The sequence below is a fragment of the Dama dama genome, chromosome 12 (genome assembly GCF_033118175.1).
Source record: "Dama dama isolate Ldn47 chromosome 12, ASM3311817v1, whole genome shotgun sequence".
Taxonomy (NCBI): Eukaryota; Metazoa; Chordata; class Mammalia; order Artiodactyla; family Cervidae; genus Dama; species Dama dama.
In genome coordinates, this window is record NC_083692.1 from 83,718,504 (window position 1) to 83,731,628 (window position 13,125).

General features: G+C 35.6%; 1 protein-coding gene across 6 annotated transcripts in view; it reads right to left on the reverse strand.

Moving 5' to 3' along the window:
• Window positions 1-13,125, reverse strand: part of LRRC49 (leucine rich repeat containing 49) — a 152,662-nt gene that overhangs the window by 112,411 nt on the left and 27,126 nt on the right. For all 6 annotated transcript variants that reach the window (XM_061157950.1, XM_061157949.1, XM_061157953.1 and 3 more), the window contains one exon: window positions 12,402-12,545. In XM_061157950.1, the coding sequence (XP_061013933.1) occupies window positions 12,402-12,545 (144 nt within the window). The remainder of the gene's footprint in view (window positions 1-12,401; window positions 12,546-13,125) is intronic.

Consider the following 13,125-nt stretch of genomic DNA (forward strand, 5'->3'; position numbering starts at 1 on the left):
AGAATTACCAAAAAACTAAGAAAATATAATAACTTGATAAAGACTATGGAATATCTATGTTTAAAATTATTAGATAAAATGAATCAAAACATGAGAAAAAATATGTTACAAAGATATTTGGGCATTTATTTTTTAAAAATCCATGCAGAACTTCTAGAAATAAAAAGTTATTGTCATTATTAAAAATTCAGTGGATGGACTGAAAATCAGATTAGACAAAACTAAAGAGAAAGTCAGTGAACTGGAAGAAACATTAAAGAAATAAAAATCATGCACAAATGTAGCAGAGAAAAGTAAGAATGATGGAAATTTTAAGAAACAAAGAATAGAACAAGAAGGTCCATACCATGTTTAGAAGGTGTTGAAGAAGCAGAAAGTGGAAGAAATCAATATTTGAGATACAAAGCCTCAGAATATTCCTATTCCCATAATCAGTCAAAGAAATGAATCCACAGATTCATAAAACATATATATTGGGTATGTTAATAAAAATTATCATATTTAATCAAATCTAAGATATCTGATGATTATTTTATGTAACACCTGGTGAAAATAAACTTATGATTAACCAATAAAATATCACTTTGTATTTTTATTTCATTATCACCGAAAGAGTTCTTTTAATTTACTCAACCATATTTTTTAAAATCAAATATCATTTCTTTACACATAAAAATTAGGCAAAATAAATTTGTTAAATTAATGATCTCCCCAAATATCTCCATGTATTATAAAGCTAGAACAGTTAGACAGTATAGTCTTGGCATAATAGTAGACAAACAGATGGAACAGAATAGAAGGTTCAGAGAAAGACTCATTGGACTATAACTCAATTTTGAAAAACAAACCAATTTAATTAAATGGTGGAAAACGAGGCCATTTGAATAATGGTGATGGAGAAAACAGACATTCCTATTTGAGAAAAATGAATCCTGACCCGTACATCTCACACTGTGTGTGTGTGTGTGTGTGTGTGTGTGTGTGTAGTCACTCAGTTGCAATTTGGGAAAAATGAATCCTGACCCCTACATCTCACACCGTGTGTGTGTGTGTGTGTGTGTGCGTGTGTGTGTGTAGTCACTCAGTTGCATCCGACTCTCTGTGACTCCATGGACTATAATCCACCAGGCTGCTCTGTCCATGGGATTTCCCAAGCAAGAATACCTAAGTGGGCTGCCATCTCACACCATACACAAAACTTAATTAAAGGTGGATCACACACCTAAAATGAAAGGTAAAAGTATAAGCCTTCTAGAAGATAACAGAAGAGAACATATTTATGATATCTGGATAAGCAAAGACTTCCTAGACAAGACAAAAAAGACACTAATGATAAAAAGAAAACAAACTGATAAACGTATGTCACTAAGACTTAACGTTTCTACAGGTTGAAAATATTGTTAAAAAATATATATTGTTAAGAAAGCAAAAAAGGAAGCCATGCAGAAAATGCATTTAATATATAAACAAAATAAAGGGCTGAATCTAGAATGAAGGTCTACCATACTCACTGATAAAAAGATAATATATTTTTTTTAATGGGCAAAAGACGTGAACTGATACTTCACAAAAAGATATACCAGCATAGCCAATAGGTACCCATTGTCCATGAGGTATCAATTAGTCACTGAGTAACTGCAAGTAAAACTACAGTGAGAATGTAACACAGTTTTGTCAAACTCAGTTATCTTCCTTTTAAAGTATTTGACCATTAATTAGCAAGACCGTGTGGAATTACAGTCATTCCTCCAGCGAAAAGCATATTTCATTAATATTAAATACGTTTTTGCTATTCTATTTCCATGTCTTTTTGAATAATGTTTGATTTCAATTCCAAATTATGCTATAAAATTTTAAAATACATTTTGAAGAGTAATTAAACTCCACACATGTAATACCAACAACTGAAATGATAATAATATAAACAGTTATCAAGGTCAAATTCCTTGGGAGTTCCCAGTCCTTTGGCCAGATCCCCAGGTTGGGAAATCTGTTGTAGACCCTAGAATTTTTGCAACACTGTGAGAACTTCTTTGGTATAATTGTTCTCGAGTTTGTGGGTCTCCTGCTTGGTAGCTCTATAGTGGAGCTAATGGCAGCCTCCTCAAAGCTAGTGGAGGTGACGGAATTCCAATTGAGCTATTTCAAATCCTAAAAGACGATGCTGTGAAACTACTGCACTCAATAAGCAAGCAAATTTGGAAAATTCAGCAGTGGCCACAGGACTGAAAAATGTCAGTTTTCATTCCAATCCCAAAGAAAGGCAATGCCAAAGAATGTTCAAACTACAACACAATTGCACTCATTTAACACACTAGCAAAATAATGCTCAATATTCTCGAAGATAGGCTTCAACAGTACGTGAACCAAGAACTTCCAGATGTTCAAGTTGGATTTAGAAAAGGCGGAGGAACCAGAGATCAAATTGCCAACATTTGTTGGATCATAAAAAAGTAAGAAAATTTAGAAAAACATCTACTTCTGCTTCATTGACTATGCTCAAGCCTTTGACTGTGTGGATCACAACAAACTGCAGAAAATTCTTCAAGAGATGGGAATACCAGACCACCTGATCTGCCTCCTGAGAAACCTGTATGCAGGTCAAGAAGCACAGTTAGAACTGAACATGGAATAATGGACTGGTTACAAATTGGGAAAGGAGTATATCAACACTGTGTATTGTCACCCTGCTTATTTAACTTATACGCACAGTCCATCATGCAAGATGCCAGGCCGGACAAAGCACAAGCTGGAATCAAGACTGCCAAGAGAAATATCAATAACCTCAGATATGCAGATGACACCACCCTTATGACAGAAAGCAAAGAGGAATTAAAGAGCCTCTTGATGAAGGTGAAAGAGAAGAGTGAAAAAAGCTGGATTTAGAAAAGGCAGAGGAACCAGAGATCAAATTGCCAACATCCACTGGATCATCAAAAAAGCAAGAGAGTTCCAGAAAAACATTTACTTCTGCTTTATTGACTACGCCAAAGCCTTTGACTGTGTGGATCACAATAAACTGTGGGAAATTCTTAAAGAGAAGGGAATACCAGACGACCTGATCTGCATCCTGAGAAATCTGTATGCAGGTCAAGAAGCAATAGTTCAAACTGGACATGGAACAACAGACTGGTTCCAAACTGAGAAAGGAGTACGTCAAGGTTGTGTATATTGACACCCTGCTTATTTAACTTATTTGCAGAGTACATCATGAGAAACGCTGGGCTGGATGAAGCACAAGCTGGAATCAAGATTGCTGGGAGAAATATCAATAACCTCAGATATGCAGATGACACCACCCTTATGGCAGAAAGTGAAGAAGAACTAAAGAGCCTCTTGATGAAAGTGAAAGAGGAGAGTGAAAAAGTTGGCTTAAAGTTCAACATTCAGAAAACTAAGATCATGGCATCTGGTCCCATCACTTCAAGGCAAATAGGTGGGAAAACAGTGGAAACAGTGACATACTTTATTTTGGGGAGCTCCAAAATCACTGCAGATGGTGACTGCACCCACGAAATTAAAAGACGCTTGCTCTTTGGAAGAAAAGTTATGACCAACCTAGACAGCATATTAAAAAGCAGAAACATTACTTTGCCAACAAAGTTCTGTCTAGTCAAAGCTATGGCTTTTCCAGTGGTCATATATGGATGTCAGAGTTGGACTATAACGAAAGTTGAGCACAGAAGAATTAATGCTTTTGAACTGTGGTGTTGGAGAAGACTCTTGAGAGTCCCTTGGACTGCATGAAGATCCAACCAGTCCATCCTAAAGGAAATCAGTCTGGAATATTCATTGGAAGGACTGATGCTGAAGCAGAAACTCCAATACTTTGGCCACCTGATGTGAAGAGCTGACTCAATGGAAAAGACCCTGATGCTGGGAAATACTGAAGGCAGGAGAAGAAGGGGACAACAGAGGATGAGATGGTTGGATGGCATCACCAACTCAATGGACATGAGTTTGAGTAAACTCCGGGAGTTGGTGACAGACAGGGAGGCCTGGCGTGCTGTAGTCCATGGGGTCACAGAGTCAGACACGACTGAGCTACTGAAGTGAACTGACCTGATGTAGATTGTAAGATATATTCACATTTCAGATTTGTTGAAATATAGAAAAATACATGCCTCAAATTGGTCAAATATAGTAGTTCCATATCTATATAGATCATAGTGAGTCTGAAAGACTTCAAAAAGAAATCTTATAATCTTAAAACAAACAGAGGAAGTAAAAAAACAGTGATAGATGACAGTTTAATTACAATAATAGAAAACTGAAGACAAGGGTATATGCGCTTCAAAACATCTAGGAGAAAAACAACTGTCAACCAAATCCAAAAGTCAGTCATGAGTAAAAGCAAAATAAACAAGTTACTTGACAAACAAAAACTGAGAAAGCTTATTACCACCAGAGCCATCTTAAAGGAACTTTATCTAAGTTATATTCTTGGGGAGGAGTGGCGAAGCCAAACAAGTATGTGGGTGAATCCAAATAAACACTGACTGAAAACACAGCAATTAAAGTATCTAAATTGGATGGTTTAAAAAAAGGAAATACTAGGCAAGAAAAGCATGCAAAAGGAGAGGGGTTTACTGGATTAAATGATTCTAAGGTCCTTTTTTGAGAATAAGGTAAGGACGTGTACTAGACTATAATTTAAGTCAACTGTGTATTTTAAAATGCAATAGTAACCATTAATGTGAAGAAGAACAGAGAAAGCTCCATCAACTGGAAATCAGACACAAGAAAAAAAATAGAAAGCTTGAAATAACATCAAATTGATGAATGGAAATGTATGTAAATCACAATTAGTATAACAGACAAACGTCTGATCAGAAGACAGATTCTCAGATTGTAAACTTAAAAAGGAATTGTGTATTCCTTACAAGAAAAAGATTGAAAGCTAAAGAATGTTTAATATGATTCACTGAAAAAAATCTCAAAAACACATACCAGGAAAAAAATAACCAAAAGAAAGCTGATATTAACATTATACTAAATAAATGTTAAGGCAAGAAGTATTATTAGTTTTCTGATATATAATACATACTTAGAACAGAGCTTGGCATATAGCCCATGCTCACAAAATACTTAGAAAATGAAGGAGTTAACAATAAAGATAGTCAATATATAATAATAAAAGAAACAATTTAGGAAACAATCTAGGAAATACATCCAACTAAATCAACAATCTGGGAAAATACATCAACTTTAAATTTGTAAGTGACTAGAAACATAGCTTTAAATACTGACCACAAACTAGACAAATATATTGAGAGTAAGTATTGACTATAAATATTAACTGCACATTAGGCAATAAAGAAAACCTCAATAAACCAATTATATATAATCAACATTCACTAGCCACAATGCAATTAAATTGGAAAAGAATGACAAAAAATGAGTAATAAATCCATACGTATCAAAAAGTTTAAACACACTTTTAAATATACACTTGGATCAAAAAAGAAACAATGGAACTTAGAAAACATTTAAAACTAAATAATAATAAAAATATTAAATTTCAAAATTTGTTTGACGTAGAGGGAAATTTATGTCTTATGTGCTTATATCAGAAAATAAAAAAGACTGAAAACCAATGTTTCGAGTATTTAACATAATACTTTAGACAGAAAAATTTTTAAATAGAGAAATAAGAAATATAACAACAATAAAATAGTATTTTTTAAAAAGCTGTAAGAGAGGTTCTATGAAGAAAAAAACTGATTCTTTGAAATTACTAGTAAGATAGGCAAGCCTCAGGCAATACTGATCAAGAAAAAAAAAGTATAAATAAGCATTACTAGAAGTGACAAGGGAACATGGCTATAAATAGAGCAACCAAAAAATAAAATAAAAAAAGAATTTAGATGAAAGGAAACTAAAACAAATCAAAACTGATGTCCACTATTATACAGTCAATAGTTTAAAACTATCCATTTTACAAGATAAATTCTACCAAAATAATCAAAGAACAGATCATCTTTATCTCAAATAAGATGAGGTTTATACTAAAAAATCTGTGCGACCCTATGAACTGTGGCCTGCCAGGTTCCTCTGTCCATGGGATTCTCCAGGCAAGAATACTGAAGAGGGTTGCCATTTCCTTCTCCAGGAGAACTTCCTGACCCAGGGATCAAACCCATGTCTTTTATGTTTCCTGAATTGGCAGGCAGTTTCTTTACCACTAATGCCACCTGGGAAGCCTTATACTAAATAGGAAATCAAAATAAAGGATCACAGAATATTAAAATAAGAAGCACTCTCCAATTTATTTTATAAAGATAGTATGATAGCAGAAAAGAATAAAAAGAAATTATAAGTCAAAGTCATTTATCATAAATGTGAATATTATGAAACAAATATTAGCAAACAAAAAAGAAAAGTATATGATATGATATGATAATACACATAACAACCCAAAGGGCTAGAATGACTTTTCATCACAAAAATCTTGTAATATAATTTTCAAAATTAAGATTAAAGAAGAATCCACATGATCAATCTAAGAGTAGTAAAAAAATCAAACCAGGAAAGTTATTCATGAAACTTGACATGCTATTTTTAGAATGTATACAGAAAAAGAAAAGACCAAGAAAGAAATTTTAAAAGAAGACAGGCTAGAGATTTCCCTGGTGGTCCAGTGGTTAAGACTGTACTTTTCAATGCAGAGGGTGCAGGTTCGATCCCTCAGTGGGGAACTAAGGTCCCATAGGCTGCAGAGTGTAGCCAAAAATTAAAACCAAAAATAAAGGAAGGAAGGCTGAGAAAAGAAGGAAAAGGAAAGGAAGATTGGGGACCTCATTCTACCAGCTCTTAGAACATAATACTAATAGAAAGTTACAGTTATTAAGACAGTTATACCATTATACTGAAACATGTACAGAGACCAAATAAACAGACCAGAGAGGCCAGTCACAGACCTACGCATATGTGGATATTTAATTTGCTAAAAGAAGATACTGCCAAGGTGAGAGGGAAGGACAAAAAGAATTTACTTTTCAAGAAAATGTGCTGGGACAACTGGTAATCCATATGAGAAAAAAAAAATGAAATTGGATTTCAATGGCACATCACAAGCAAAAATCAATGCCAAATAGATGAAACACCTCCATGTGAAGAACAACTTTAAAACTCTTGTCAGACAACATAGAAAAATATCTTTATGTCCTCAGCCTATAAAAAAGAATTTTCAAACAAAAAGAAGAAACAATAAAGGAAACTATTGATTTTTACTTCTGTTTCTCAAAGATAGCAGAAACAAAAGAAATACTACTGATCAACAGGAAAAAGAAAAAGATGTTATAACAGTGGGCAAAGGATAAGGCTATCTGCCGAACAAGCAATATCAATATCAAAAATGGAAAAAAGATGATAGGTATTTAATCCCACTAGAAATTCAAATTCAAATCTCAAATAATAATTTGAAAAAAAATTATTCAAAAAAAAATTCAAAATCTCAAATCTCAAAATAATACAATTTCATAGTTAGAAGACTGGCAAAAATTAGAAGGTCAACATCTGACAACATCAAATGTCAATAAAGTGTGAAGTTAAAGAAACTCTCAGGGAATGCTGATGGAAATGTAATTTTGTACAACCACTTTGGGGAAAATGTGGCAAAAACTAATAGAGTGAAATGACGTGCATAGTCCTGGCACCAAGCAGTGCTTCTCCCAAGTCACCATTTAGCATTATTTTTCAAAGGCAGATTACAACCAGTTTTTCATCAGTCAAGAAATCAATTCAGGTACTTCACAGGTGTCTCAGTGGTAAAGAATTCTCTTGCAGCGTAGGAGACGCAGGAGACATGGGTTTGATCACTGGGTCGGGAAGATCCCCTGGAGAAGGCAATGGCAACCCACTCCAGTATTCTTGCCTGGAGAATCCCATGGAGGGAGGAGCCTGGTGGGCTACAGTCCATGGGGTCACAAAGAGTCAGATACGACTGAGCATGCATGCACAATGTAAATTTTATTTATTAACATAGATTATGGCTAAAAATGTCTGAAAGCCACTGTCCAAGGGAAATTGTTATAATTATACACAAAAAGATACATACAAAAATATTATTTTTAACAATAGAAATTGGACTCTGTGGGAGAAGGCGAGGGTGGGATGTTTCTAGAGAACAGCATCGAAACATGTATATTATCTAGGGTGAAACAGATCACCAGCCTAGGTTGGATGCATGAGACAAGTGCTCAGGCCTGGTGCACTGGGAAGACCCAGAGGGATCGGGTGGAGAGGGAAGTGGGAGGGGGGATCGGGATGGGGAATACATGTAAATCCATGGCTGATTCATGTCAATGTATGACAAAAACCACTACAATATTGTAAAGTAATTAGCCTCCAACTAATAAAAATAAATGGGAAAAAAAACAATAGAAATTAGAAATATTATCCAAAAGCAGAAGAATAAATATTTAATCATAATCATACAGTGGGATACTGTATAACAATGAAAATTAGTGAACTGGAGCTATACGTATCAACACATATAAATCTCAAAGCATAATAAAAGTAACTTACAGAAGATATGTACTGTTTGATAAAACCATTTACAGAAGACTTAAAAGCATGCAAAATAATTACTTCATTGTTTAGGGATATATATGGGATGGTTTGGGAATATATACAGGAAATAGAAACAGACATGCATAGAAATAAACACCAAACTCATAGTTGTGGTTATGTCTGCAAAGGAGAGAGGGAATGTGCTGGGGGAGGCCTCAGAGTAGGTCTCAACTATATTTAAAAGGCTTTTATTTAAATTCATTGGTTGACACACAAACGTTGGTAATATTATTTCCTATTCTTTGGGAATGTTTGAAACGTTTCATGGTTCTTTTAAAGGGAAAGATATACAAACTAAAAAGACATTTGCTTAGAAACTTATAAAATTTCCAAGAAAAAGATTAGAGAATTGAATACAACTATACTGTGTTAAATAGTCATTGATTTTTTTATTGTATTAAACTCTTTTCTATACTGACATTATCAGTGAGGACAGTTTCTGATAAGATGGTAAAGTAGGTGATGCATTTGTTTCATCTCCTTCCCAAAATTCAACGGGTGAAACAAACAAAATAAAATGAGCAATTCCACAGAAAATGTTAAAAACAAAAATTAATAGAGCAACATTTTTTATGAGATTTCAGGAAGCTGAAAAGCAGATGGATGTTATTGGAGATAATCTTGAACAAAGAAAACTGCAGCTCGGAACTGGCGGGAGAAATGCTGCACTGCAAACGTGGCAATTCTTTCCATGAGAATGCCAACTTCCGCTCTCAGAGTCAGCACATACAAAACACAGGCATGCACTATGAATAGCTATGGCTAATCAAGTATATGTATAGCTAAAGATGTTCTACTAAACAGCTACTCCTGGAACACCAACAAACCCACTGCCCTCCCAGCCCACTCCCACTCCTGCCACGCACACACATAACCATGTACAGAGCAGCTGGCTGAAGAAATCCTCAGCTAGAGCCTTAGGATCTGCTTCTAACAAAACAGAGACTCAAGGAAGGATGGAGAGCATGGGTGTTTTATCTATGGAGATGGTTAATAACTGCCACAGCAGAACCAGAAGGGGAAGAGGAACGGCAATTTCAGCTGGCACAAAAGATACTGAGGTCCTTCTTATTCCTCCTCCCTGCCCTCACAATGTAGTTTTTATTATTTTGATAGTTACACAGTGAGCCTGCCTGTCGTCCACTCACTCTAAGGGGAAGTCTGCCAATGCGTGGGATTCAGCAACTTACACAAATCTAGTGATCATTCTAGGGAGAGACTTATGGCTAAAAAGACCTATTCAGCTCTACAGGAGAGCCAGCCATGCCTTAACTTGGTCCTTCATTTAAGAATTACCAGTCACTGAGGAAAAAAACCTCAAAACCTTAAAAACCATGAGAAAAAATAGCAAAAAGAATAATGTGATAATGTGATAACTGACCCTGGAGAAAAGAAGAGGTAGTTTAAAAAAAAAGTGAAAGTGAAAGTGAAGTCACTCAGTCGTGTCCGACTCTTTGCGACCCTGTGGACTATAGCCTACAAGGCTCCTCCGTCCATGGGATTCTTCAGGCAAGAATACTGGAGTGGGTTGCCACTTCCTTCTCCAGGGGATCTTCCCAACCCAGGGATCGAACTGGGTCTCCCACATTGCAGGCAGCCTCTTTAACCTCTGAGCCACCAGGAGAGAGGGGAAAAAAAACGGAATCCTGAGATTTAAAGTCTCTTGGGTCTTCAGGAAAAGGATGCTTCAGAAAAGAAACAGAGTTGGAACAGTTTATTTATTCTTACACATACACGCACAGTATCCAATAAATTAATATACATGATGCTTATACCATATACATAATACTTAAAAATCTTTTTCACTTTTAGAAATTAAAACAATTTTCTTTTCCATAAGATGCTTACTGCTGCCTAATCTATAACAGTAATGATTAGGTACTCGGTGGGAAATTCATTAAGCAATTTCCTGGATGTGTATTACACATTTTCCAAATGAAGGACAAATTGTAGACAGGCATATGCTAAGGCCAACGGATTTCTGTACCCCACTCTACCGAAGTGTTTGGATTCTTATCATACTCAATGTCCTGAGGACGGATTAAGTCCAGCCTGAACAGTTCCTCGAGACAGCAATGTAACAGATTAACTCAATATGGATGTCCCTTAAAATAAACAAGCCATTTCCAATATTTAAATCCAATATGGGGAAAGGTTGGCAGAATTTAAAATCCGGGATAAATCCATGTCTTAGAAAAAGTTTTGAAATTATCCCAACCTCCTAGAAAATATAAGCATTACTTGGCTCAGATTTTCTGGGGAAACTTCAAAATGAAACCAATCTGTACAGTGAGGCCAAGAGATAAGGTATAAACTGTCCTCCAACTTTTTCATGTGTACAACTTAAGTATATGTAATTATTTACTAAGGAACTCAATGGGCTTACTTACTTACTAATGGGCTTCCCTCATAGTTCAGTTGGTAAAGGATCTGCCTGCAATGCAGGAGATCTGGGTTTGATCCCTGGATTAGGAAGATTCCCTGAAGAAGGAAATGGCAACCCACTCTAGTATTCTTGCCTGGATAATACCATGGACAGAGGAGACTGGCAGGCTACATTCCATGGGGTTGCAAAAGTCAGACACAACTTAGCGACTAAACCAACCAACCAAGGAACTCAATGTCTTGAAAAAGTTAAGCATCAGATTGTGCCTTTCAGAGTGCTTAAGTGATATCCAGAGAAAACCTAATGCAGTTTCTCTGGTGCATATAAACAAAGGAAACTTGTTAAAAAACAAATAGTGTTTTTATAAAGCCTTAGATGTCTTCTTGGCCTATATCATGTCATATAACTGAAAGTCTTATTTCTAGAGCTATTCACATATGCAAGTTCAACATACCTGAGCATTAAGCAGTTATTTAGCTGTTAAACATGAGTAAAACTATAACTCTAATAAAGCTCATCCTCAGAGTTTCAGAGCAGCCTCATGATGCCAGCTCTTTTCCTCCTGCTCACACGCCAGCTTTCTATCATATTTATATCTTTTTTTCAGAGTCAGCAAACCAAAAAGGACTCCAGAGATGATCCAGCCCAATGTCCTCATTTTAGAGAAAAGTAAACTGAAGCTCACAGGTGAGTGACTTACCCAAGGGCACACAGTTATGGGATCTTCCCCATAACTCAGGTGGTAAAGAATCTGCCTGCAATACAGGAGACCCAGGTTCAATTCCTGGGTCAGGAAGATCCTCTGGAGAAGAGATTGGCAATCCACTCCAGTATTCTTGCCTGGAGAATCCCATGGACAGAGGAGCCTGGCAGGCTACAGGACGTGGGGTAGCAAAGAGGTGGACACAACTGAGCAACTAACACTACATTACTACACAATTAATGAGAGATGAAGCAGATCGGCGCTAGGCCTCTGATGTCCTGTGCAACAGTGCTCTTTCCTCCATACAAAGCTGCCTTTGAAAAGCTGCAAAGAACATGGTATTTATGTGTCTTCAAAGTCCTCAATCTCTCCACTCTGTGTCTTTTTCCTCTCTGTGCAACAATTTGTCAACTTTCAGTCACCAGTAACCATCTTTCTTATTAATTCTATTTGTATAACAACACAGAAAAGGATTCAAAATTCATTTACCCCTAGCTGATTCATTTACTGATAACACTTCTGCTCCTAATTTTACATTTATCTTTTAGAATGGAAAATAACATACCATTTCCCAAACCATAATATTATAAAGCTTAACAATTATATCCACAATTTAAATTCAGAAAAAAACTAAATTACCTTAGATTCTTATTTTACAGAAAGCAATGCTATAACATTTATTTCATTGCCTTAAAATAAAGGCCAGAAATCACATATTGATTCCATTTTAATACTCACCACAAAAGTAATTTGATTGTGTCGCAGGTTAAGCTCAGTTAGTGAATCCAGCCCATTAAGATTATCAACGTGACTTAAAAAGTTCCTGGCAAGATTTAAAACTCTCAAATCACACAAATGATTGACATTTTCAATTTTGGTAATCTGTTAAAAAAATGAGGCAGGGATGATTAGCAGGCATAAATATCAAAGGTGCATACTATAAAAATAAAAGACCCAGTCATTGGATTTAGCAACAAACATATTTATATGAAGACATTTCAAAATCTATTTCCTGTTTCCTCTGTTATAGATATTATGAAGTTACTTAATTTGTGAAAATTAACTAAAGGAACATATCTGGTAATTTGACCATGGTAATTATTTGAAGTATATTTTACCAAATAATCAATAAGTACTTGTTTGGGCATGTCCAAGCAACAGTTAGAGCTGGACATGGAACAACAGACTGGTTCCAAATAGGAAAAGGAGTACGTCAAGTCTGTATATTGTCACCCTGCTTATTTAACTTATATGCAGAGTACATCATGAGAAATGCTGGGCTGGAAGAAGCACAAGCTGGAATCAAGATTGCCGGGAGAAATATCAATAACCTCAGACATGCAGATGACACCACCCTTATGGCAGAAAGTGAAGAGGAACTAAAAAACCTCTTGATGAAAGTGAAAGAGGAGAGTGAAAAAGTTGGCTTAAAGCTTAACATTCAGAAAACTAAGATCATGGC